Below are 23,322 nucleotides of genomic sequence, written 5' to 3'. Positions count from 1 at the left end.
TAGTCGTATGCCTCGATATAAATGTTCAGTTTTAATAAATAAAAAAGGAGATAAATTTGAATTGTACTTTGGGATTATGGGGGGAGGTTAAACTTTTAATCATTACAGATGGTTGTATAGAAACATGTCTGTTAAAAATTCAGTATAAAAGACTTAGTAAAATACTGATGAATAAAGGTAATTCCAAAAATAAAAGCAATAATTGTCTTTGACCATCAATTAAGCAGTAACATACCCCCTACTGCGTGACAGTGCTCCTGTTGGTGAACACAGGTTACTACACCCTCCAAAAACGAGTTACCGTAATTGAGGCAATAAAACGTGCTGATTAACGAGCAGTTCACCTCAACCTGTCATCGGTACATGTTATAATTCAACATTGAGACAATCTGCGCATGTCAGCTCACTCAAGAAATGAATACTGTCATTCTGTTTTTTATATCTGTGTTGGTCCTACATAGAGACAAAAAAAAAAAGGTTCTCACCTGCAGTTTCTAACCTGCCGTCAGTTCACCGTGGCTTCCGTCCACTTCTGCTCCCCTGCCGGCAGCGGGCGAGCACGCCGCCTCTCAGCCTTCTCATGCCGGCTGTCAGTCCGTCAGTTAGTCAGCCAGCCGGGAGGAGCACCAACCGACCGAGCCTTAGTCGGTAGAGCAAGCGAGCGAGAGAGAGAGAGAGAGAGAGAGAGAGTGCGACTGAGCGACATTACTACAAACACATGTACTCTTAAATGAGGACAGCTGACTTAATGGTGTAATGGCAATTTTATTTTTGTTTTGTGTGACACATTCTGATAGTTTTGAATCAAATGCCTCACCACCATGTCTCCTCGGTCAGGTGGGGTCCACGCACTTGCACAGGTCCAATCCTGTACCGATGATTGGTGTTGCTGTCTCATGGCGACCAAACATAGCCTATGGGAAACAAGGTTACATTCACTCGTTGTGCATCAACGTCGACCAGGCCACGTACGTGTCCAAATCGACCCGAACTGCTGAGTTAATCGGCGCTAAAGACTCGCGATGTCATCGTGAATAGGGCAAAGCGGGCGGTGAGAGGCCACATTTTGGTTCGTGCGAGAGACTGTTTCCTTGCTGCTGTTAGCAACAGTGTTGAAAAAACATCAGCTCAGCAACAGGTACACACATGGACAAAAAGCTGTAGTGGCTTTTTGGTTGGTAGCATCAGCTCTTTGCGTAGAGATGCAAAAATAAAGCACACATAAGAAACCGGCACTATCACTCGACTGTTTTTGTTATATCCGGCATAGGGTGCGTGGAATGGAATTATTCCTCTGCACGTGGCACAGGACATCGTGAATCTATGTAGCGTATAACGAAATCTCAAGACTATCAAGGCATTCACTGAAGCAAATGTGAAATGCACAGGCTTTGTTGCATCCGGCACAAGGTGCTCTGTGGGAGGTTAAAAGAAATCTTCAAACTATCGGGGTTTTCAAAGTGCCTAGTGCAAAAATGGGCCGGTTTTGCTTCAACTGACCTATGGTGATCTGAGCAGGGCACAACAAAATCCCGAGACTATCGGGATATTTTAGACCCAAACGTGCTTTCCGGTGCTGAAAAGACTTGGTCTTAGTTATGTTTTCCTCATACCTGAATCGACCAAGCATACAATATACAATATGTGCTGAAGGTTCACTTGATTGGCAGACCTGACACGTATGCATGCTTCACTACAAAATTACACACACGCACGTACGCATTCTAGTGGTGTTGTTATTGTTTGCGGCAGTTGCCCCCGCAGACGAGGAGGAGAGAGAGAGAGGGACAAAGACAGAATACTGAGGAGGCTGAACTTGACCTTTATGATGTCTTGGTGAGGAAGGGTTGAGGGCATGATGCTACTTATGAATCTATAATGAGCCTCCTCCTCCGTGTGTGTGTGTGTGTGTGTGTGCGTGCGTGCGTGCAATTGTCTGAGCTCTCAGCTGAAGAAAGGTCATCACATGAGGGGGGGGGGGGGGGGGCTTTAATACACCTGGCATCTGTCCATCCACCTACAGTACCTATGACCTCTAACTTGAGTACACAACATTAATATTTACAGTCGTCTAAAAGTCCAGCGCCCTGAACACACCTCATAAAGTTGTGTGCATGTGCCAAACGAGACAGCAGAAGATCCTCGTGCATTTTTCCCATGGAACATTTGCAGAGTTGAGACTCATAGCGAATCCTTGAATTGATCATCAGCCTTTGGCTACGTCAGTCGGAGTAGGAAAACAAAAAATCTCGGCAATTTTCCCCATCTTTTGATAGTTTGGACAAATTCCCTAGTAGGAGTTTGTCTTTACTGTCTTGATTGAATTTTAATGACGTTTTTGTTTACCTTTTTAATTTGGACTTGATGTACAGCACTTTGCATGAAGCTACGGTCGGTTTGAAAGTGGTAAATAAAGTTGAGTTGAGTTCGTCGTGTAAATATTGAATTTTCTTCAAAGACAGTTATTCCCCCCCCCCCCAAAAAAAGCTTGACAAACGACAAAAAGTCCTGCAATTTCTCCCAAAATGGCTTCTTCAAATTGAAATGCCCCACATCCTTTTCTGTGTGTGCTCATATGTCAGACGCGTCCACCCAATTTTGTTTTGATGAGTGAAACTGATGTCAGGGCTGATTTCTTTGCGTTTTTGGGGGGGTTGTTTTTCCTTTGAAATTTTCCTGAAGGCGCTATGGAAAGAGTTCCGGGTAGTCATAAAAACAAGTAAATATGTGTGCGTTTTTGGGCATGTTGAATCCACTGGAGAGAAAAAATGATTCAAGAGGGCTCTATTATCAACCTAATTGCAGGACAAGCCATCTTGAGGTGTCAGGTCTGCATTGCGAGGCAAAGCAGGGGCTGGAACTCTTCACTTGTTTACCAGTTGACAAGCATGTGGCCACGACTGCCACTTCCAATGAAGATAAAAAGCAGGGAGCAGGACGTCTGGCATTGAGTGGAAAGTGAAGCGATGGCCGCTTTTTGTGCACGGAGGAGGAGGGGGGCGGTGGGCTCCTTTGTTCCAGCTGCCACTGCAGATTTAGGCATCTGTACGGAGGGCCTGTCAAAAACGGGCTTATCTCTTTGGGGTCCCCCGCGGTACAAAGACCCATTTAGATAGAAGTGGCCCGCAGTAAAATCTTCATTATATGGCGCTTAGAGGAGCGACAGACCTCTGGCTCTTTCAGATGAATTGGAGACAAGTGCTTGGCCAAACAGGAGGAGGTGGTGGCCAAGATGCTCGGGCCTCTGTCTGGACATGGCCGTGGTCATTGGGCGATGACACCGTTTTTCTTCCCTGTGTGCCTTTTTCCACGCAACTTGTCGCTGTCTGGATGTACCGCGGCCAAACGGTCAAATGTACAAAGTGACTAAAAGAAATTTGATTTCATTTGAAATTCTTAAAAAAAAAAGTCATATCCATTTTAGATAAAAATTCCAAAATGGGATATTATGTCTGTTGCCCGCTCACGGGTCATCGTTGCAAATGACAATCACTTCTCAATTGCCTTACCGCGTCAATCAAGATAAACTAAATAAATAATGACATTTTGATTGCTTTAGTTAAGATAGAGAAACACAGGTTTTATCTTCAATTTTTGGGAGGACGTAGCAGGACTGGATAAAACATTATTTTGAATAAGATAAAAGAAAATTGATATCCTAGGAATATTTGTACTTGTTTGTCTACATTTAATGATGAGTACAACCATTTCTTTGCATTTGTAGTCTGCTTAGTGATGTCTTTCCCACTCTGGCTGTGTGAAAATGAAAAGTTGCACAGTAGCTCCGCTTCAATACAAGAGAGAGGAGCTCGATGGCGCCGACCTCTCGCACGCCCACAGCTGAAATCAGCCGGAGGTGCCTACTACCGGCTTCTCGCCATGGAGTCGACGTCACATCCGTTTCTCATAATATGTGTCGAATTGACCGGACCTCGTTTAAGCAACACAGCGCGACAGAAAAAAAAAAATATATATATACAGTATATACACACATTTTTTTTTTGGGGGGGGGGAACTATTTTTCATATTAAAAAAGGAGGGGACGGGGAGCATTTATTGTATTCTGAAAAAGGAAATACAATGCACGAGACTAAAAATTTGGGGGAAGAGGGGGTGGATCCGATGCGAATAAAGATGTATTTTCTTGTCCGTGATCAAATTTCGTAAATATTATCAGTCCAAAGTCATTTCGATCATGTGCCTTATCATGGAGGCGGAGGACGTGTTTTATGATCAGATTCGTTGCCGTAGCACGAGTGGACATACAGAAGGCGTCAGCGAGGCCGCTCAATGATCCCTCCGTTTATCTCTCCATCCGTCCGTCCATCCATCTGCTGGCCTTTCCCAGCCGCTCCCGTGTTGGTTTGCAAGTTGTCAGTAAATCTGCCACGGCGTCCCGCTGACGTGCATTGTGACGCCGCTGAATACTCTTGGGCCGCCAGTATGGCCTGCGCCAATGCTGGATTAGCCACACCGGATTAGCCTGCCGCCCTCCTGCTGCTTATTCAAATATTGTTTCACGTATTGTCATCATCCGTAGAGGAAATATGCTAAAAAAAATACAACAAAAAAAAGGGTAGTTTTCTGAGCGAATTCGGAGCGAGTCGGGAAGGACGGGATGGGAAAGCGACACCGCCTATGCGCCGCCGCCGCCGCCACCCGCCTACCGAACGAAGACGACCAAACGAAAACGAAGCATGAAAGCGAGCCTTGATCTTTGCTAACATGGCGTTCATCTGTCTTTTTTTCCCCTCTCTCTGTCTCCCCCCTTCCTCTCTCCTTCAACCCTCTCGCACATACACTTGGGAGTCAAGGCAATTGATGTGCTGCCTTTGATGGCTAAGAGAGGCCTATATTAGTGGCCAAAAAGGAGCCCCCGATGAAAGGGCCAAAAAAGAAAAGAAAATGGAAAATGGACAGGAAAAAATATAAGAAAAGACGGGGACATAGCAGAGATCGGCGAGGGTGGAGAGGCTTACCGTGCGAGCCCGATGGCGGCCATGGCGTCGACGCTCGGCCTTCCGCCGCGTGGTCTCACCGGTCATCCTGAGGTGGACGAACGGAGGCTTGAACCCTTGGCAAGGTTTAGGGGGGGACGTCCCGCCGGCGGATGCTGTCGCCATCTTTGTCCCGTTGTTGTCTTGGATGTGCCTCGCCTCCTCTTCCTCCGCATCTTCATCCCTCCCCTTTACTCGGCTTTGATCGTGCCTCGCTCCCCTCCCTCGCTATGACATCATCACGCAGAGCATCAAAGGGGGCTTCTGGGGCTGGACCCTGGGTGAAAATATGGAGCATAAGGAGAGCTTGGACGATAAGGCGCCTTCGCCCCCCTCCACAGGACCCACATACACCAGTTCGACAGGCGTACCCCAAGGCCCCCTGTTGAGACCCTTGAAGTTTTTTATTTTTATTTTTTTTAAAGCCTTCCTGCACCAGCGCCATGAACTTGTGTCACGCTCACCGCTGTCACTGGATGATGGCTCCTTACATCGCCTCCTGCTCGTGGGTACCGTTCTCCAAATCCTGTTAGGGACCCCTCTATGTGTGTGTCTCAGCAGAATCTGAGAAAATTAGAATAAAGACAAAAAGACATCATACAACAGGAGTAAAGTCAAAATCATACATGACAAAAAGACTTTATTTTTCATATGAAACATCTGATATTGTTCAGATAGGTAAAAAACAAACAAACTTATTTTTAAAGATTTGTTTTAAAAAAAGTCATTTTTTAAAGTAAAAAAATCAGGTTTAATTTGGAAAAAATTTAATCTGCAAAAGAATTTAGATGGAAAAAAGTTGCAGTACAACTAGAATAAAATAAAACATTATTTTCAACAAAGAAAGTTGTTGAAAATGTAATTATATATATATATATATATATATACACACACACACACACACACACACACATGCATACACACACATAGGGTGGCCCGGTTAGCGCATCAACCTCACAGTGCAGAGGTGCAGGGTTCGATCCCGGCTCCAGCCTCCCTTTGTGGAGTTTGCATGTTCTCCCCGTGCCTGCGTGGGTTTTCACTGGGTACTCCGGTTTCCTCCCACATTCCAAAAACATGCATGACAGGCTGATTGAACACTCCAAATTGTCCCTAGGTGTGAGTGTAAGCGCGGATGGTTGTTTGTCCCTGTGTGCCCTGCGATTGGCTGGTGTCCCCCGCCTGCTGCCCGAAGAGAGCTGGGATAGGCTCCAGCACCCCCCCGTGACCCTTGTGAGGATAAAGCAGATCGGAAAATGGATGGACGAAAATCCTTCTTGCACCTTTGAATTTACTCCATCCAGTGACATTTAGGCCACAGACAACAGCAAAAATATATTTTGTCATGAAATGTAAGTTATGGTTACTCACATCTCCCAATCGCATAAACGGTCATTCACATGCAAATCGCATATGGCTGCAGGTATGAGGAAAACTAATTCGGCCACATTAATAGCCCTCCCGCTCGGCTTTTTCTTCCGCCACAAATGACTTCCCGCGTAATCCTCATCAACTAAATCCCAACAACCCACCTGTAGCATCGTCGGGGGTTAAACGCTAATAGCGGGCTGCTGAGGTTTGATAAGCATTTTTCTATTAGTACAATACAACATCCTTCTCTCGGCCTCTTATATACACACACTCCAGAATGCTCCCATCATCCAAATTAACAATGGATGGAAATAAACAAAAATGTGCACTGTGTGTGTGGGGGGGAAGAAGCAGCACCTGCCTGTAGGCCACAAGGGCACGAAACAGCTCGCCGCTAAATCCCAGTTTGGCACACGAGCACGTAATCATCACTTCTTGGTTTTCTTTGTGTTGCGCTGCAAGTTGTCGAGCATGACGCTGTAAAAAACACACTCTAACAAACACACAAACACAAGGTGACTTGCGATGCACCGCGCAGCCTCATTTAAATAACAATGACATTGATCTGCCACTCATTTATGCAAACAAGTGTACAGTAGAACACAATCTACATCCGTTAAGGTGTTTTTTTTCTGTTTTAGAAAATGTTTATCAAGAAATGAAAAGAAAGTGGTCATTTGAGAATAATTGTCGATTTTTTTTTCATCTATGTCTATTCATTTATTTTTAGGAAAACAACAGAATCCAGTGGTGCCTCACCTTGTGAGCTTAATTGGTTGAAGTCAAAACAGCTGTATTTCAAATCATCTTTCCTCATAAATGGAAAGGCCACTTTTCGGTTCAATTTCAACACTGCACTTTGAGCTGATTGTTTTGATGTAAAGTGCATTATGAATAAAATTCATTATTATTAGAAGTAAATGCCTTTGAGTATTGTTCTCTTGTCTGTCTACGTGTGTTGATGCACAACTGATGGTCACATTTTATGACATACCGATGCTATCTGTTACCCCTCTGTGGAGTTTTTGTCATGTGTGTTAGCATTAAGCTAGTAAACGTTCGGATAAAATTAGAACATTATGTGGTTACAAGACAAAAAACGTATTTTCTGAGGACAAAAACCCTCTCAGCTCATCTGCACAGCACCAATGTCAGTCGTTCTTTGCGGAGGACAAAGAATATACTGTATGCTTGAGACTACTGTTCAAGTATAGTACCTGTCTACATGCGTCACTGCCCCGTTTGTTTTCAATCAATATCAAGAAGGGTTATCACCCCGCAAAAAAATAAAAATAAAAACAATGCTATTTAGCATTTGCCTTAAGCTAACAGACAGAAAGGCTAAGCGTTGTGATCGCTCCACTATTGTAATTATTGATGGTGCACAGTCCTTGCAGCGCAGAGTGGGGGTTGAGGAGGGGTTGCTTGGAGGCCATTGTTCAGCGAAAGTGAGACAAACGAGACCCTGGAGAACACTACTTAGCCGCTCATAAAGGTCAAATATGGAGGCACAGCAGCTAATCCTCGACCCCCTGGGGACACCCATGGATGTTGTTGTTTCACGGCCGTGTGACATTTAAACCGGAGTGCGCCATACTACGTTGTGGATGTGTCTACAGCCTCCTGTTTGGCTCGAGAGTGCCCGCTGAGGGTTAATTAGACGTGGCCTCAGAGGGCAATTTTTAACTATGCTCTTCAACTGCTAACTGGATTGAAACACAGCCTTTTCTTTATTAGATGGACTACTAGACAGACCAAAGTTCTTAAGTACAGGTAACAACTGCATGGCTAAATGAATTAAGTGTTAAATGTGCCAAATTAAAAAGAAATGAAATCATCGATACAGATAATATTATCAATATTTGGCAACATTTTTATTTTGGTGGGGCCCTAATGCTCCTCCATATAGAAAGCTCAAAATCTCATTAAATTTTGTTGTTGTCTGCTCTGACTGTGCAGCCACATCATTAAAATTCCATCGTGATGCTCACTATATCCTCGCCGTCACGTCTAATTGGCTAATCAAATCAAAAAAGTCGGAGCTGTCCGCGGGGTCACGCTGATTGCAGGCGCTGAGGGACAACAACGCTGGTGAGGCAAATTTTGCAGGTAAATAACACTGAGATAACGAACACCGGGTCAGCAACGGTTCAGCCCAAGTGTAACGAGCTCTGAGAAGGGAAAAACTATATGGCAGACGGCGGTATTTGGTCTGACACCGATTCAATAAACATTTTCTCCTGTTAAAACGGGGAATGAGGGTTGGACAATGAAATACAACGAAGTCAACATACCCGGAATGCGACATCTCCAGCAACGGTAGCGGTTGGACGCTTGTGCAACCGCATCATCTGAGTTGTTTATTTTGACTCCCCTTCTAAAAATCTATGTTTTAACTAAGTTGTAAAGGCTAAATGCCACATTAGGATTGGAAAATGTTTTGAAAAGAGTTATTGGGATCTCATTATTTTTTAATTTAAAAAAACCCCGGAATTTCAACAGGGGCATGTAGACTTTTAAATTCACTCTTATCCTCCTGACTACCAGGGGGGAAAATTGTTGTCCAATCACATTTATTTTGAAATTCCCCAATCTATGTGAAGTAATTGGACTACTCCAAAAGAAATTGTTGAAATTCCACTACAGAGGACATTTTTTAAACACTTAAATACTAGGCTCAAATACACTTAAAACAACTCAAACAACACTTTAACGTGTTCATAAGAGTATTATAAATAAAATGCCAACAGCATTTCAAGCCAAAATATGTTTCATAAAATGTATTACTTTTCCTCTTCCCATAAAGTGCTTTCACTGAGGGAAGCCGTTTTCTTCTATTGAAAAGTCAAAGTAACAAAGCCCCACACCTTACAAATTTGGTATCTTTGGAAAGCACTGAATGTCCTCTTTAGAGCACAAAATGAGTTAATGCGATTGGATGCACTGGGTGGGAGATATTTAGGTTCACAAATGTCCTCTACAGAGGACAAATTTGAACTGCTGGTAGTCAGGAGGATTTATCGCAATTTTAGCTTAAAATCGCATTGATGCAAGTACGTGGTATTGCTAACGCTATCATTCTTACTTTATCGTTAGCATACGTGCTAACATTATTGTACATCATGGTTGCTTGGTTATTAATTATATTACAAACATACCAAACTACTTTAAACTGCTGTAGTAGTTGTAAACAAATTCGACAGACTACGAGGAAAACAAGTGACAGAAAATTGGATTTCAACAGAGGCTAACTTACGCCATTAAGATGTCACTTAATCTTTTTTCCCGTAGACAGTCATTGGAGGAATTTTTTGGGGGGGAAAATGTGTAGTAATAATACTAACTCCTGAAAACATACATTTTATATACTGATGTATAAAGAGAATACATTTTGCACCGTATAAGCTTTTCAATATTGCCCAACGAGGTCCTGGAAATTTGTCGGTGTGGTTAATAAAGTCCATTAAAAAAAAGAGCGTCTGTAGGATCAGTTAAATACAAGTCTGGCTTTATCTGGTGGTAAATGGGAGCACTGCAGCAATCATTTCATCAATAGTTGTCGTGATGATGATGATCATAATACTAAAAACAATAATTGTTTAGGTTTATACAACGAATTTTAAGAGCCACAAGGAATCTTGGACAACAGCGAATGTGGGAAAGCTAAAAAGGTTGAGCCGATAGCCTGCCTGAAACATTCCAGTCGAGGTTTCTTGAGAGAACGCAGTGTGGTAAACTTCACAAAATGAGGCAGTGAAAGGTAGATGGTTATCGGCAATGGTGGAAGTTAATGGCTACTCTTCTGCCAAAGGCGAGATTCGCAAAATCATGTAGAGTAACTAATAATACGAGTGGTGTGTAATATATATACAGTATATATTTTTAATGAGGATTACAGAACCCCTGCTGCGACATGGCGTGGATATATTGTTTGGACCACCACCTCACCTACAATGTCTTGTGAAGGTGTCTGCAATTGCTGACTCAGACATCCAAATTGTGTGTTAAAATATTATCAAACCGCACAAAACACCTATTTTGTGGCCACAAATTAGCATTTTGTGTGCATGTTATGGAGTAATTTTCACAGGTTGCGAAGCGGTGACATACATCAGCATCTTCAACAGTTATAGTCAAAACAATCATGTACAGTATAAACCATGTTTAATTCTGTATGTTTCTTCACAGAAAAACAGAATGTGACACATGTAAAATCTAAAAGTCAAGATCAGAACAACATTCGAAGGTTAAAAACACAAACGGCTTACTAACCTCCCTTGACAAAAACAACTGTAAAACCATGTTTTGAAAAAAAAAAAACCCACTCGGCAATAGAACAACAACAACAACAACTACAAAAACACAGTTACTCTCCATCCCCTTCCACCTTATTATCATCGTCCTCCATTGCAGATTCTTCCTGCAGGTCTTCCTGCCCAGGCTGCTTCGCCTCCTCGCTGCAAACAGCAGCTGCTGGTTCGGTTACGGTGTCGCCTTCCTCTCTCTTGACCACCTCGCCGCCAGCTGTTGCTGGTTCGCCAGCCCCCTTCTCGGCCGCTTCCTCCTCTCTGGCAGGTGCTCCGGCCACTTTTTCGGTTACGTTGCGGCATTCCTCCTTCTTGGCCGCTTGATCCTCATCGGCGGGGCTCTCTGCTGCCTTTTCGGTTACGGTGGTGCCTTCCTCCGCTTTGGCCGCGTCCTCCTTGCCGGCCGGTGCGTCGGCTGCCTTTTCCGTTACGGTGTTGCCTTCTTCCTTCATGGCCGCTTCCTCGTTCGTGGCCGCTTCCTCGGCTGCCTTTTCAGTTACGGTACTGCCTTCCTCCTTCGTGGCCACTTCCGCCTCGCCGGCGGGTGCCTCGGCTGCCTTTTCGGCTGTGGTGTTGCTCTCTTCCTTCTTGGGCTCTTCATCTTTGACCACTTCCTGCAGGTTGTACTTCTTGTAGCGTGTATACTCGCGGACCACGCTGACACAGCACACGGTCTTGATCACCTCCAAGATGATGGTGAGGTCCGGCTGGGTCAGGTTCACCATGTTTCTGGGGTTCAGCTTGCCCACCAGGGCTTTAAGGGACACACACGGGGGAAAAAAAAGCAAGAAATTGTTAGGCACTGTCTCCCTCCATTATCCTGAGATGCAAGAGCTAAGTTTTTTTCCCAAGCCACAGCGCCAGCTGCTGGATCTGGTGGGTCACTGCTTCCGATTTGGATCCCAAATATGAGTTGCCCGCATAACACTAAGTTTTACAACACTTATTGTTTACTGTCGCTGGTGATTAAAAAAAATAAAAAAAGAAAGAAAAGAGGTAAATTTCATGTCATGACTGCAAAGCGGAGCAGGGGTTACTTGGAGACAGGAACCTACTGGAATAGACAGTATGCGTGACAGATTTTAATGCAGCCGAGATGCAAAAATGCTAATAGCTGATATGTTAACATCCAGTTGGAGCTTACTGGCAATGGCCTTGATGACGTCGCCTCTCTTGCTGTGGTTGTTGTTTCGCGACTTGAAGGCAATCTGGTAACTGGCGCAGTTGGGCTTCTTGAACCACGGCTCCAGAAAGGTAGACAGATACCTCATCATGTCCTCCGGGAAGGCCCTGCATGTGCCCGTTACCTTGTGGCACACAAACACAGGTTGCTACCTTGCTGTAAATTAGCATAGCAATGAACAATAAGAACAGTTTCATTCATGACGCACGTTACCTCAAACAAATGATCTCAAAATGCCATTGAAAAGAGGTCAATGTCTAAACAAAAGACTCATTCTAAAATATATATATATATATAAATTCCTCGGTGAGACGAGGAATTTTTTATATATATACTGTATATATCACGGAACTGTTCGGAGTGTGCCTGGGGGGGCCACATGACTGGCGAGGGTGCGAGTTTCCCGAGCGTTCATCAAATTGGGAGTGGCCCAATGATCAAAGCCCGAACACTTTTTTGTAGTCAGGCTGCTAACATACCGTAAGTGCATTGGAGTCAGACGGTTAACCTGCGAAACGATAGCGCAGCAACTGCTGGAGTTGTTTTTTTTGCATCTCACCGGCAGCATGCGAAGGATGACACGTGTCTTCTTCTTCTTGGTAGCGTGCAGATCGGCCAGGATGTGATGAACCAACTTGTCAGACTCTGCGTTCAAAAAATAAACAAATCAAAAAATATTGGGCTTTTGATGACGGATAGGTCGGATACATGCGACCTGGCCATTCAAACCGATGTCATATTGCAAAAAATCTGATTCGTATTCGATCTAAATCCACATGAAAGTGACCCAGGTCAGATTTTGTTTTGGCGGGGGCAGGTGGAATCGGAATTGAGTCATTCAGACTGTCATAAGGAAATCATAAAAATCAGACACAGCTCACTTTTGGGCAAAAAAAAAAAAAAATCTGATTTCGGTCGCATTTGCCTGCAGCCTGAACGTAGCCCGTTTCACAGTTTGATATAGTGATTCCGAACACAGCCAAGACAATTACCCAGATTGCGAGTTCTGATGAAGATGACGTTGTTGGCCCCGCTCTCCAGGGCTTGGAAACGTCGCTCCTGACTGCTGCCATACGCTCGCAGCTGTGTCACCTCTTTCTTCAGAGCCTCCTCGACATCTTCTTCGCTGCAGCCTCCAGCGTCCTCTTCCAACTGACAGCAAAAAGGTCGCAGTTTGTCAACGTCAGCATTTCAATTTTAACGCTACGCTTGAAACCCTTGTTTGGAACGTTCAATAAACCCTTGTTTGAAAACCCAACCGAGGCTTGAAACTTTGGCGTGAAACCCAAACTACTACACAGTGTCCTCTCTTAATAATGATAAATATCATCAAACAAGTTTAAATATCGGACAAAGGCAAACCATGTAAACATAGTTTTTGTATTATGATTTTTTTTTTTTTTTAAGGAATGACTGTCCTATAGATGCAACTTATGATGATATTTGATGCCTTAAGTTGCATCTATAGGACACCAGGATCATGTATTGACACATTCAATAAAAAATTAACAGATATGCTCAGTTACAACAACGATAAGAAAACACGAATAATATGTGGTGACTTTAACATTGACTTATTAAACCCAAATGGACACAAAAAAAACCAACCGACTTCATAAATACTATGTACAGCAACAGCTTTTTCCCAGTAATCCTGAAACCTAGCAGAATAACAGTTGACACGGCCACATTAATAGATAACATATTTATAAATGAGATTGATCATAAAATGGAAAGTGGACTTCTCATTAATGACATAAGTGACCACCTACCTGTTTTTGCAGTTTTTCATAATTATTTTGATAGAAAAGCTAAGTCAACAACTCACATAACAGAAATAAGACTAAGAACCCAACGCTCCACCGACGCCTTTAAGCAAGACCTAGAAAAACAAAACTGGACCGAGGTCTACTCAAACGAAGACCCAAATACAGCGTTTGAAGTATTTCAGTCTACCATAATCTCCTTATATGATAAACATTTTCCATTAACTAAAGTCTCCAAAAAGTATAAAGACCCAAGTAAGCCATGGATAACGAAAGGCGTAGAAAACACATGTAAAAAGAAAAACAATTTATATAAATTGTTTTTAAAATTGAGAACTGAAGAAGCAGAAAAAATATATAAGACCTATAAAAATAAACTAGTAAATATTATAAGAACCAGTAAAAGAGATCATTATCATGCACTATTAGAGCAGAATAAAAGTAACACGCAAGAAATATGGAAGATACTTAACCAAGTAATCAGAAATAGTCCTAAAAAAATGGATTATCCAGAGTATTTTATCAAAGGCAAAAATACTATTTTGGAAAAAAACTGCAGAAATAGCAACTGAATTTAATGAGTATTTTGTCAACATCGGCAGTAACCTAGCAAAACAAATTCCTGATCCAACAAACTTGTTTGAAATAGATAGATATGTAGAAAAAAACTCCTCCACGATGTTCCTTACTGCTGTAAAACAAGAAGAAGTATCAAATATTATAAAAACAAAAAGTCAACTGATTGCTTTAATATTGATATGACAATAATAAAGCAGATTATAGAATATGTAGTGCGACCTTTCACGCACATATGCAACCTGTCATTCAAAGCTGGTATCTTTCCATCAAAAATGAAAATTGCTAAAGTTATTCCAATCTATAAAAGTGGAGAAAGACATCGGTTTACAAATTATAGACCAATATCACTACTACCACAATTTTCAAAAATATTAGAAAAACTATTTTCTCGCAGACTTGATAGCTTTATACAAAAGCATGCGCTGTTAAGTGAGAATCAATATGGCTTCAGGGAAAAACGGACCACCTCAATGGCAGTTATGGAGTTTGTGGAAGCAATAGCCACTAATATAGACAACAAAGAATTTACTGTTGGGGTTTTCCTAGATCTAAAAAAAGCTTTTGACACAATAGATCACAGTATATTATTGAAAAAACTAGAAAGATATGGCATTAGAGGTGTAGCTTATAAATGGATAAAAAGTTATTTAGAAAACAGATATCAGTACGTGCAACTCAACAATAAAAAAACGAATCAACTGAAAATCACTCACGGAGTTCCTCAGGGGTCAGTGCTTGGTCCAAAACTATTCATCTTATATATAAATGATATCTGCAAGGTCTCAAAACAATTTAAATGTGTCCTATTTGCTGATGATACAACTTTCTACTGTTCTGGAATAAATCTGAAACAGCTCCTGACAACCGTAGAAAACGAATTAAACAAATTAAAAAACTGGTTCGACAGAAATAAATTGTCACTTAACCTGAAAAAATCGAAGTTAATTGTTTTTGGCACAAGACCAATCAAACACCAAGCTAAAATTATGGTAAACTCAATTGAGATAGAAAGAGCGTATGAAACCAAGTTTCTCGGATTAGTAATAGACTCAAAACTATGTTGGAAGCCACATATCGATAACGTAAAAAGAAAAATAGCCAAAACCGTAGGGATCCTCTACAAAACCAAGGAAGTGCTAAATAAGAGATCTTTGTACAGATTATACACTTCATTATTATTACCATATATGACCTACTGTGTGGAAATATGGGGAAATGCCTGCAAAACAAACACACTCCCTATTCTCAACCTACAAAAAAAAGCAATTCGATTCAACTAATAGATCAAAATATACGGAACCCACAAATCCACTATTTATCAAATTAAATACGATGAAATTTTATGACCTGGTTGACTTTAAAATCGCCCAATTAATGTACAAAGCACACAATAACCTGCTCTGTCAAAACATTCAGATGTTTTTCGAAATTCGAGAAAGCAGCTATGATTTAAGAGGTACCAACTTATTCAAAAAACTCAAAACAAGAACAAACATCAAGCAAAGAAGTGTATCTATCAAAGGTGTTAATCTGTGGAATAATCTCGAAACGGACCTGAAAATGAGTAAATCGCTTGCCGAGTTCAAAAACAAATTCAAAAAAATAGTACAAACAACCTACATCAATCAGAGTTAAAAGGATAAATTCAAAACATTAAATATAACGATAAATCAGAACTAAGTTGATAAATAGAGAAAGGTATATAAATATCCATTATGAATACAAGAGAAAATTGACACAAGAGTGTCAGGGTGTGGAAGTATATAATCCCGATACAAACCAAAAGTTGTAAAAATATCACGGTTAAGGGTAAAGTATGAGCCTTAATGGAGACTTCTTTCTTCTTACTTTTTTCTTTTCTGATTGATATAAAAATGATTTATTAGATACAATCACATAACGGGGTAGGACTAGATAAGTTTTTTACTTCTTCCTACTCCCTTGAACATAATAGCTGTGTTGAATGAAGATTGATTTCTTTCTTTTTACTTTTTTTATCTACCTTATTTTCTGTCAAATTATTACTGTATATATGTTTTATGTTCAATGAACAAACTCAACAAAAAGGGGGGCACATACCTGACAGAGTTCTAAGACAGAAACCACTGCTGACAGAACATAAAGGCTCCTCTTACTTTGAGGGAAAAAAAACACTAAATGTTTCTAAAGACTTTTGGGAGGCTATTCTTTGGACTGATGAGACGAAAGTTCAACATTTTTGGAAGGCGTGTGTCTTGTTAGATCTGGGGTGAACGTAACACAGCACAGCGCAAGTCAAGCATGGTTACAGTCATGTATGTGTTTGCTTTTCTACTTCACCACCTGGATCACTCTCTGTGATTGATGGAACCATAAATTTTGCTTTTTGTCGAAAAATCCTGAAGGCGCATGTTCGACCATCAGTTCTTAACATCAAACTGTAACGCACTTGCAAGCATGACAACGACTCAAAACACGAGATTACTGGGCCATAACGTAACCAGAGATGTGAAAGACTCGTTGCCAGTTATTGAAAACATTTTATTTCAGCTGTTACTGCTGAGGGTGGCTAGACCTCATTATAAAGTTGAGGGGGCAAGCAGTTTTTTCACATCTCAGCAGCATGTAAACTCTTAGACCGTAGGTGTAAAAAATAATGTGCAATGGTTAGACCTAATAAGATCAAGCACCTGGGCGGTGCGTTCGCTGACCTTCTCGGGTCCGTAGAGCTTGTCCGCGTACTCGCTGAGCAGGTTGAAGGCCTCCGCCGTGCACTTCCTCTGGTTCATGTTACATGTGATCAGGATGCCCTGCATGCCCACCTCCAGCTCCCTGGAGCCCCGCCATCGTTTCGCGTGATACTGGGCGCCCCCGAAGTGCTTCTTGCCGCGCTTCCGAAACTCGTTCTGCGGTGCCGACATCTTGCCAATGACGTCACTGGAAACAGCTATTAATAAATGGGATATTTACTTTCTTTTTTAGCCCCGTGTGCAATCTGCGAGGCAGTTTAAAAGCGACACGCAACGCAATAGTAATACTAATACAATACACCTCGAGGGTTTATTTAAGTAAAGCTGAACGCGTTAGAAACGTGCGTTAAAATAGAAAATGGGACTCGGTTACGGAAGGACGCCACAGTCACGTTTGGGAGGGATTCTACGGAGTACGAAGAGAGACGAAAAGCTTATCTTCGGGTTCCGCGAAGGAAATAATCCACGTCTTATGTACAACACGAATCTTTAAGTTGTGTCTTGTTCCCCAAGCGTATTAAATGCGAGGAATTGCAATTTTATAACGGGCGACTCATTTTGCTTCAAACAAGGCTTTTAGGAGTGCGAGAAGAGCGAACATTTTGTGAGGAATGCTCGACGCAAATTGTCAACTACTGTATTTAATTCACTACATAAATTACAATTGATGTAAAATTTACTAAACTTACGATTTGTTGTCTTAGATATTAGGAAATGTATTTTGGTGACGGAAGGACGCCCCCATTGTTTTCCAAGGACCAGGTACGGAGGACATCTACGGGATGCCAGTAGGGCCTAAAAACAGTTACTCCGGAGTTTCGCGACAAGTACTAAACAAGTCAATTGAACGTTCAATTGGTTAAAAAAAAGTTCAGCGCCAATTGCGATTTACCTCTGTGAGATCAAAGGTGGGAAATCTCGAAAGAAGCCTCCTTTAAATTTGGAGAACATGTACGGCGTGCGAGGAGTGACGAAAACACTCAACACCTCGCGAAGCAAAATGTCAATTACCCGAACGTGCCAATTACATTGCAAATTATGGTACACGTGGTGTATTAACCACACGTCAAACGCGTGTGTGTGCCTCGTCATTCAAGACACAACAGTACAGAAAGAAAATATTTAACTTATTAGCTGTTTTGTTTGTCAAATTAGTTATCATGAAATGACATTCTGTGACGTTAAGGTGCCTTATTGGATTTACGAACAAGGTCTACGGCACGCGAAGAGGAACGAAAATCAAATATTGAAAAAGCCAAATGTAAGCATTACATTGTTGTCTTAACTATGAAAACATCTCTGTAAATCACGGAAGGGGGACTCATTGCTGTGTAAGCTTCTGTTAAAAACGGACTTCTTGTCGTCATATAAACGCATCTTTTCTTGCGGTAAATGCAATGTGATTGGGAATGTCAAGAAAAATACAATTTATTTACATTTCTATATCAGAAAGCATTCAGATATTGCAGTCTGACCACGAAAGCAGACAATCCTTAAGTAAACGTAAAACTAATCTGAGCACCATTTATGCACGATATTGACAACCATTAAACAACAATTGAAAGCAACCAGTGAATCAAAATGTAAAGTTGAAGAAACGCCACGTTTTCTTGCATCAGACGGTTCCTTTTTAGAGGAAGTTTGTCGATATTGACAATTAAACATACCACTGCATGTTTTTACGACAGTCTTCCAATACATTTCACTGAAATGTACCCTGTCACAAAAGGACTTGGAGTCATGTGATATCGGAGTCTGAACACTGTGGCACAATGTAAATTTAGTATTTTTTTTTTGTCTTTATGCAAACGTCAAACCTATAAAACATTTGCGTACAGTCGACCCTCGCAGGATTTCGCAATTACCGGTACATTCTTTTTCAAAATCGTTCAGCCCTCCTACAAAAGGCTTGACAGCATAATTTGAAACCCTAAAACGACATGATTTTGTTTTTTAAAAAAAATATTATGGATAAGTCTTTTTGATTGTTACCAGCTCTTCCTCAGCATGGACTTTAGAGCCGGCCGTGTAGCTCTGACGTGAGTTGTTGAAATAGACCACCTCGCCTTTAGGGCTGACTCCCACTGGAAAAACTGGCACCTCTTGTTTTTGTTTGGCCCTGCCCCCCTACCGCAACCTGAGAGACGGCCGGCGCAGCAGTAGAACCCCTTCCCTTGGTTGGGTCCCCCATTGGACACCTGCAGATGCTTGGCGCGGCGTCCACATTCGCAAAGCGGCGAAGTCATCTTTCCATTGATGGACAACGCGGGGAGGACGCCCCTGTTTGGCTCCCTGGAGACGCCATTGCAACCGGGACGTGAAATGGCGGAGTCAGGGGTGGGTTTCTTCTCTTGGATGAAGAAGCATTTCGGATTGAATATGTACGGTGTGTTTGATTTTGTCACCAGTGGAGCCTCATGATCCTGCGCGTCGTAATCCGAAACAAGCCCCTCCTGGGAGGCCTCCAGAACCACGTCGTCATACGTTGACCGGTCGTCATCTTCCACGGAGAAGTCCTCGACACTTTCAGAATTTAAGGTTGGAGGTTCGAGGCTACCAAGAATGGTGGAGCACAGAACCAAACCCTTGTTGTTTTTGCGGATCCCCCACAGTGTTGTTGTCTTACCGTCCAGAACTGTCTTTGGGGACACCAGACTCTGAACGGAGTCTCGGTCCTCAAGGTTCAGGACCAGATTCTTATTCCCAGTGGACGTTGTTTTATTTTTTGCAGTCTGATGGGTTCCACTGTTCTGATCACAGACTTTTTCGCCGTTTTTTGTCAGCGTTGGTTTGACTGCCGCTGGGGTCTGTCATAAGAGAAGAACCGTTAGTACATTGGTAGCAGTTTGGAAATAGTGAAGAATTCTTCAAAAATGCGTCTTTGAGATGTTGATTGTCACTTCTAGTTGAAGTTTACTGTACTCTCAAACTAAGCATAAAACAAAGATTGTGCATTTCAACTAACCACAATCACTAAAGTCAGTTAGCTTAATGCTAACATACAAGACAAAACGCCACTGATGAGCTAACGAAACATGTATCAATATAAGAGGGTATGGAAGCTTGAACACAAGCAGTCCCGCATCACATGTAGACAGGCGATATGAAAATATTCAATGCATATATTCTATATCGTCTGCGAAAAGGACAAATGTTACCGCAGCTTACTAAGGAGTAAAGTGTGCGCATGTCGTGCTGCACCCCAGTGGCCAAAGTGCACACATCAAAAAGAGCAGCACAATGAATTAAAACACAGTTTTGTCTGAATAAGTGTTTCCTTTTGTAAGTTAAAAAAAAAAAAAAAACTTTTATTCTGGTACAACTATAACTTTATTCTTGTGAAGTTTTACTCGTCACATTATGGATTTAATATAAATCCAGGCTTTATATATTAGGAAAACTACAAAATTTGTCTTGCTTTTTGGTTGTATTGAAGTCAAATGGAAACTATTGGCAATAATACATTTTAATAAGGTATATATGAAAAATAAAGTATATCTGTGTTTTTAAAATTATTTTAAGAATCCATGTACAATATTTATATATTCAGTATGTTATTGTTTGATGAATGTACTGTATGTCGATGGAACAGCATCAGTGTCTAAAAATCACCTTCAAAGCAACAGAGCATTAATAAAATAAAATAAAAATCCATGCATCTTTATTCATTAAAAAACTGTGAGGCACGCTACGGGGGAAATCGCAGGCAGGAGGCGGGGCTTCAGCAAACAGGGCGTGAGGTGGGACGTCCACTCACCCCCTCCAAGCTTCTTGTGATCTTCATCACGCATCCGTCCCTCATCATCCTCGCCGCCAGCCGAGCGGTGTTCCTGGCATCATCTAAACCTAATCACAGGCGAGTCGTGCGTACATTTCAGACGACGAGTGGTTGAGTTTGAGTTGAGGTGAAGCGACTTCGCGTACCGGAATGTTCTCTGCCAGAAAACTGTATTCCTAAATCTTGTAGCGCGCCATTCAGACCTTTGGGTTTCCTGCTGTAGAACATCTACAAAAGACACAAATCATGTTTAAAGCCTCATTTTTTTTAAATCTCAAGATATTATAGTTTTATTTCAGTAGATTAATGATTGACTTTGGAAGTTGATGGTTTCCCCCTCTTCTGCCACGGTTTTATTGGAGTAAAATGAATACCTTATTCTTGCAAATACAAGATTTTTCATTCTTGTAAAAATTATGAATGATGACACATTTTAAAAATGTTTCCTGAATAGTGGTTTTTGATTTCTTGAAAATCTTTATTCTGGTGTAATTTTTTAAAATCGAAACAATGGTTTACTCTGGTAAAATGACAACTTTATTAAAAAACAAAACAAAACATGTTTTTCCTCTCCCTGCCTAGTTTTACTCAAGTGAAATTATGACAAATCTTGTGGAATTGCACTCCCCCCTCACATCATGATATATTTTTATAGAAAGATGACACCTACGTATTTGTAAACTTAATATTTGACTCATTTCATTATTGTTTTTGTTGCTACGAAATGATAACTTCATTCTCATAAAATATCTCTGAAGAGCAATTTTTTTCTCATAATCTTGTTTTATTGTTAGAAATTTACAATTGTAATATTTTGACTTCTAATTTCTAAAACTTTTTTTGTCATATAATAGGTTTTGTGTGTGTGTGTGTTCCAAATGAGTGTAATATTAACACACCTTTGTCATAAAAAGTGCAAAATGAACTTACCCTGTATGTGTTCCTCAAGTCGATCCAGCTATTGAGCACGTCGAGTTTGTGGATCTGCTTGCGTTTACACTCATAGTGCAAACAAACGCCCAGATCCCAATCTGCGAGCGTATTCTATTTATTAATACAGGTTTATGAAAAATACACGTTTGAAAACAAAATACGTCACCTGACCACGTGAGGAAAGCACAGAGCTTTTGTCCGGGTGACTCAGTGGGGGAGTTCAGTTGCCCAGCGGGAAAGACCACGGCCTTCTCGACGCGGAGCTTCTGCAGCCAGCGGCCGAACTGAGACAGACAAATACGGAGGGGCACCCCTGCCTCCACCTGGGTCTGTAGGATACACACGTGCACACATTTACAGACACACACACACACACTGTAACTGTATGGTTTTATTCTTCAAATATTCTGTACTTCTTGCACAATTATAATCCCCACCCTCATAAATATTCTGAATTTATTATCGTAAAACTGTACCCACCCCCTCCTAATACTACTCTTTTGTGGCGTGTTGTTTTGGTCTGTTCTTTTACATCTTTGAGGTCACCTGTGTGATCCCAGTTAGCTCGGTGCAGAAAGCTGACAGTATTGGACGCTCCTGGGGTTGAACGTAGGCGTGAAACTCGGACTCAATCTCCCCCGTGGACGTATTGAGAAGAACAGCGGGGAACTCGACTGTGTCAGAAAAGTATGGATGAATAAATGAGAACAATAAAGATGCAAAAACACCAATACGGCACCTTTTGAAAATGGAAACGTACTTATTTCCTGAGTGTGGTTGTTTTTCTCTCGCCAGCACGTGGACTCATAGTCAATGATGATGAGGTATGAAAATGATTGATCTGATACAAAATATTCCATACACCATGTTATGAAAGGCCACGTTCGAAATGATCACGTTTGTTTAATTGCGTTACTAACTTGACAGCAGAGTCTTTTTTTGCCCAGCGGATGACTGACTACGCTGCCTCAGAAGTCCCAATTCTCTGTGGACACAATTATAAGAATATACTGTAAATAGCATACACGTGTCTATTACTGTCGTGGCGTGACGCATGACACGAACCAACAAAAATACCCCATTCATTCGATGTCGACACATTAATCTGAACATCATTATTTGCATGTTTTTATTACACAGCACTTTGAGCTGCATTTCTATGTATGAAAAGGAGATCTGATTAAATAAGTGCCCTCTCACAGACACAATTTCACAAAATCGGAAATGACAAAGATTTTAATTGATTGCTCAATCTCACATGTGGTGGGCGATTAAGCACTCCAGAGATTCGAATATTGGGATACAAGACATTAAAAAGCCAAGTGTACGTAATGTGTCCCCATTTAAAATATAACAATGGGTTGACTTTCGTTGACTTAGCAGCAACACACTAAACGGTTATTACTCAGTTTATGTCGATACTCACTTGGCTAGTTTCTTTGTCGACATTTCCGCCACTTGAACTTGCCTGTGTTACTTTCGAGGCAACATTTATGGCGATATTTAAGGTTTAGGCGAGACTATATTGAGCGAATTGCGCTTTTTTTTTCAAACGAGTCGCATCCATGATTCGACTGTTCGGCTCGTTTGGTCCTCATGGCAGTGAAATCGATAGCAGAGTCGTTAAAGGCGGATGTATAAATAATGCGTCTGCAATGAACTTCAAATTAAAGCTTTAT

General features: G+C 41.5%; 2 protein-coding genes and 1 pseudogene across 5 annotated transcripts; all 3 read right to left on the bottom strand.

Moving 5' to 3' along the window:
* Positions 1-4,530: 4,530 nt before the first annotated feature.
* On the bottom strand, positions 4,531-5,442 carry LOC147199769 (uncharacterized; annotated as a pseudogene).
* A 5,073-nt stretch (positions 5,443-10,515) lies between these two features.
* Positions 10,516-17,917, bottom strand: thumpd1 (THUMP domain containing 1). Of its 4 annotated transcripts, none has more exons than XM_086120761.1 (6): positions 17,825-17,917; positions 16,873-17,129; positions 12,851-13,010; positions 12,418-12,503; positions 11,820-11,982; positions 10,516-11,429 (listed from the first exon to the last, which is right to left on the bottom strand). In XM_086120761.1, the coding sequence occupies exons 2-6, from the start codon at positions 17,101-17,103 to the stop codon at positions 10,735-10,737; spliced, it is 1,335 nt and encodes a 444-aa protein (XP_085976887.1). In that variant the 5' UTR covers positions 17,104-17,129; positions 17,825-17,917; the 3' UTR covers positions 10,516-10,734. The 4 variants fall into 4 exon arrangements, with proteins under 4 accessions (XP_085976887.1, XP_085976885.1, XP_085976888.1 ...); XM_086120759.1 differs by lacking the exon at positions 17,825-17,917 and adding an exon at positions 17,622-17,780; XM_086120762.1 differs by lacking the exon at positions 17,825-17,917 and adding an exon at positions 17,622-17,772 and having other exon boundaries at positions 16,894-17,129.
* Positions 17,918-18,344: 427 nt separating this feature from the next.
* eri2 (ERI1 exoribonuclease family member 2) lies at positions 18,345-23,231 on the bottom strand. The gene is made up of 9 exons (XM_086119200.1): positions 23,070-23,231; positions 22,564-22,628; positions 22,404-22,484; positions 22,190-22,317; positions 21,810-21,972; positions 21,641-21,741; positions 20,857-20,938; positions 20,690-20,778; positions 18,345-19,739 (listed from the first exon to the last, which is right to left on the bottom strand). The coding sequence occupies exons 1-9, from the start codon at positions 23,090-23,092 to the stop codon at positions 18,921-18,923; spliced, it is 1,551 nt and encodes a 516-aa protein (XP_085975326.1). The 5' UTR covers positions 23,093-23,231; the 3' UTR covers positions 18,345-18,920.
* Positions 23,232-23,322: the final 91 nt, after the last annotated feature.

The sequence above is a fragment of the Hippocampus guttulatus genome, chromosome 9 (assembly GCF_054856545.1).
Source record: "Hippocampus guttulatus isolate MCC_2025c chromosome 9, RoL_Hgut_1.0, whole genome shotgun sequence".
Classification (NCBI taxonomy): Eukaryota; Metazoa; Chordata; class Actinopteri; order Syngnathiformes; family Syngnathidae; genus Hippocampus; species Hippocampus guttulatus.
The sequence above is the reverse complement of the archived record's forward strand: the minus strand, read 5'-3'. Positions and strand labels throughout refer to the sequence as shown.

Bases quoted from the DNA above. Each gene is read 5' to 3' on its own strand.
- thumpd1 (XM_086120761.1), bottom strand. From the start codon at position 17,103: ATGTCGGCACCGCAGAACGAGTTTCGGAAGCGCGGCAAGAAGCACTTC. The intron at 12,504-12,850 runs GTAATTGTCTTG...TTTTGAACGCAG, and splicing joins CATCAGAACTCGCAATCTGG to AGTCTGACAAGTTGGTTCAT. The intron at 11,430-11,819 runs GTAAGCTCCAAC...TGTCCCTTAAAG, and splicing joins CGTCATCAAGGCCATTGCCA to CCCTGGTGGGCAAGCTGAAC.
- eri2 (XM_086119200.1), bottom strand. From the start codon at position 23,092: ATGTCGACAAAGAAACTAGCCAA. The intron at 21,973-22,189 runs GTGACCTCAAAG...TGTATCCTACAG, and splicing joins AGCTAACTGGGATCACACAG to ACCCAGGTGGAGGCAGGGGT. The intron at 20,779-20,856 runs GTACGCGAAGTC...GCCTGTGATTAG, and splicing joins TTCTGGCAGAGAACATTCCG to GTTTAGATGATGCCAGGAAC.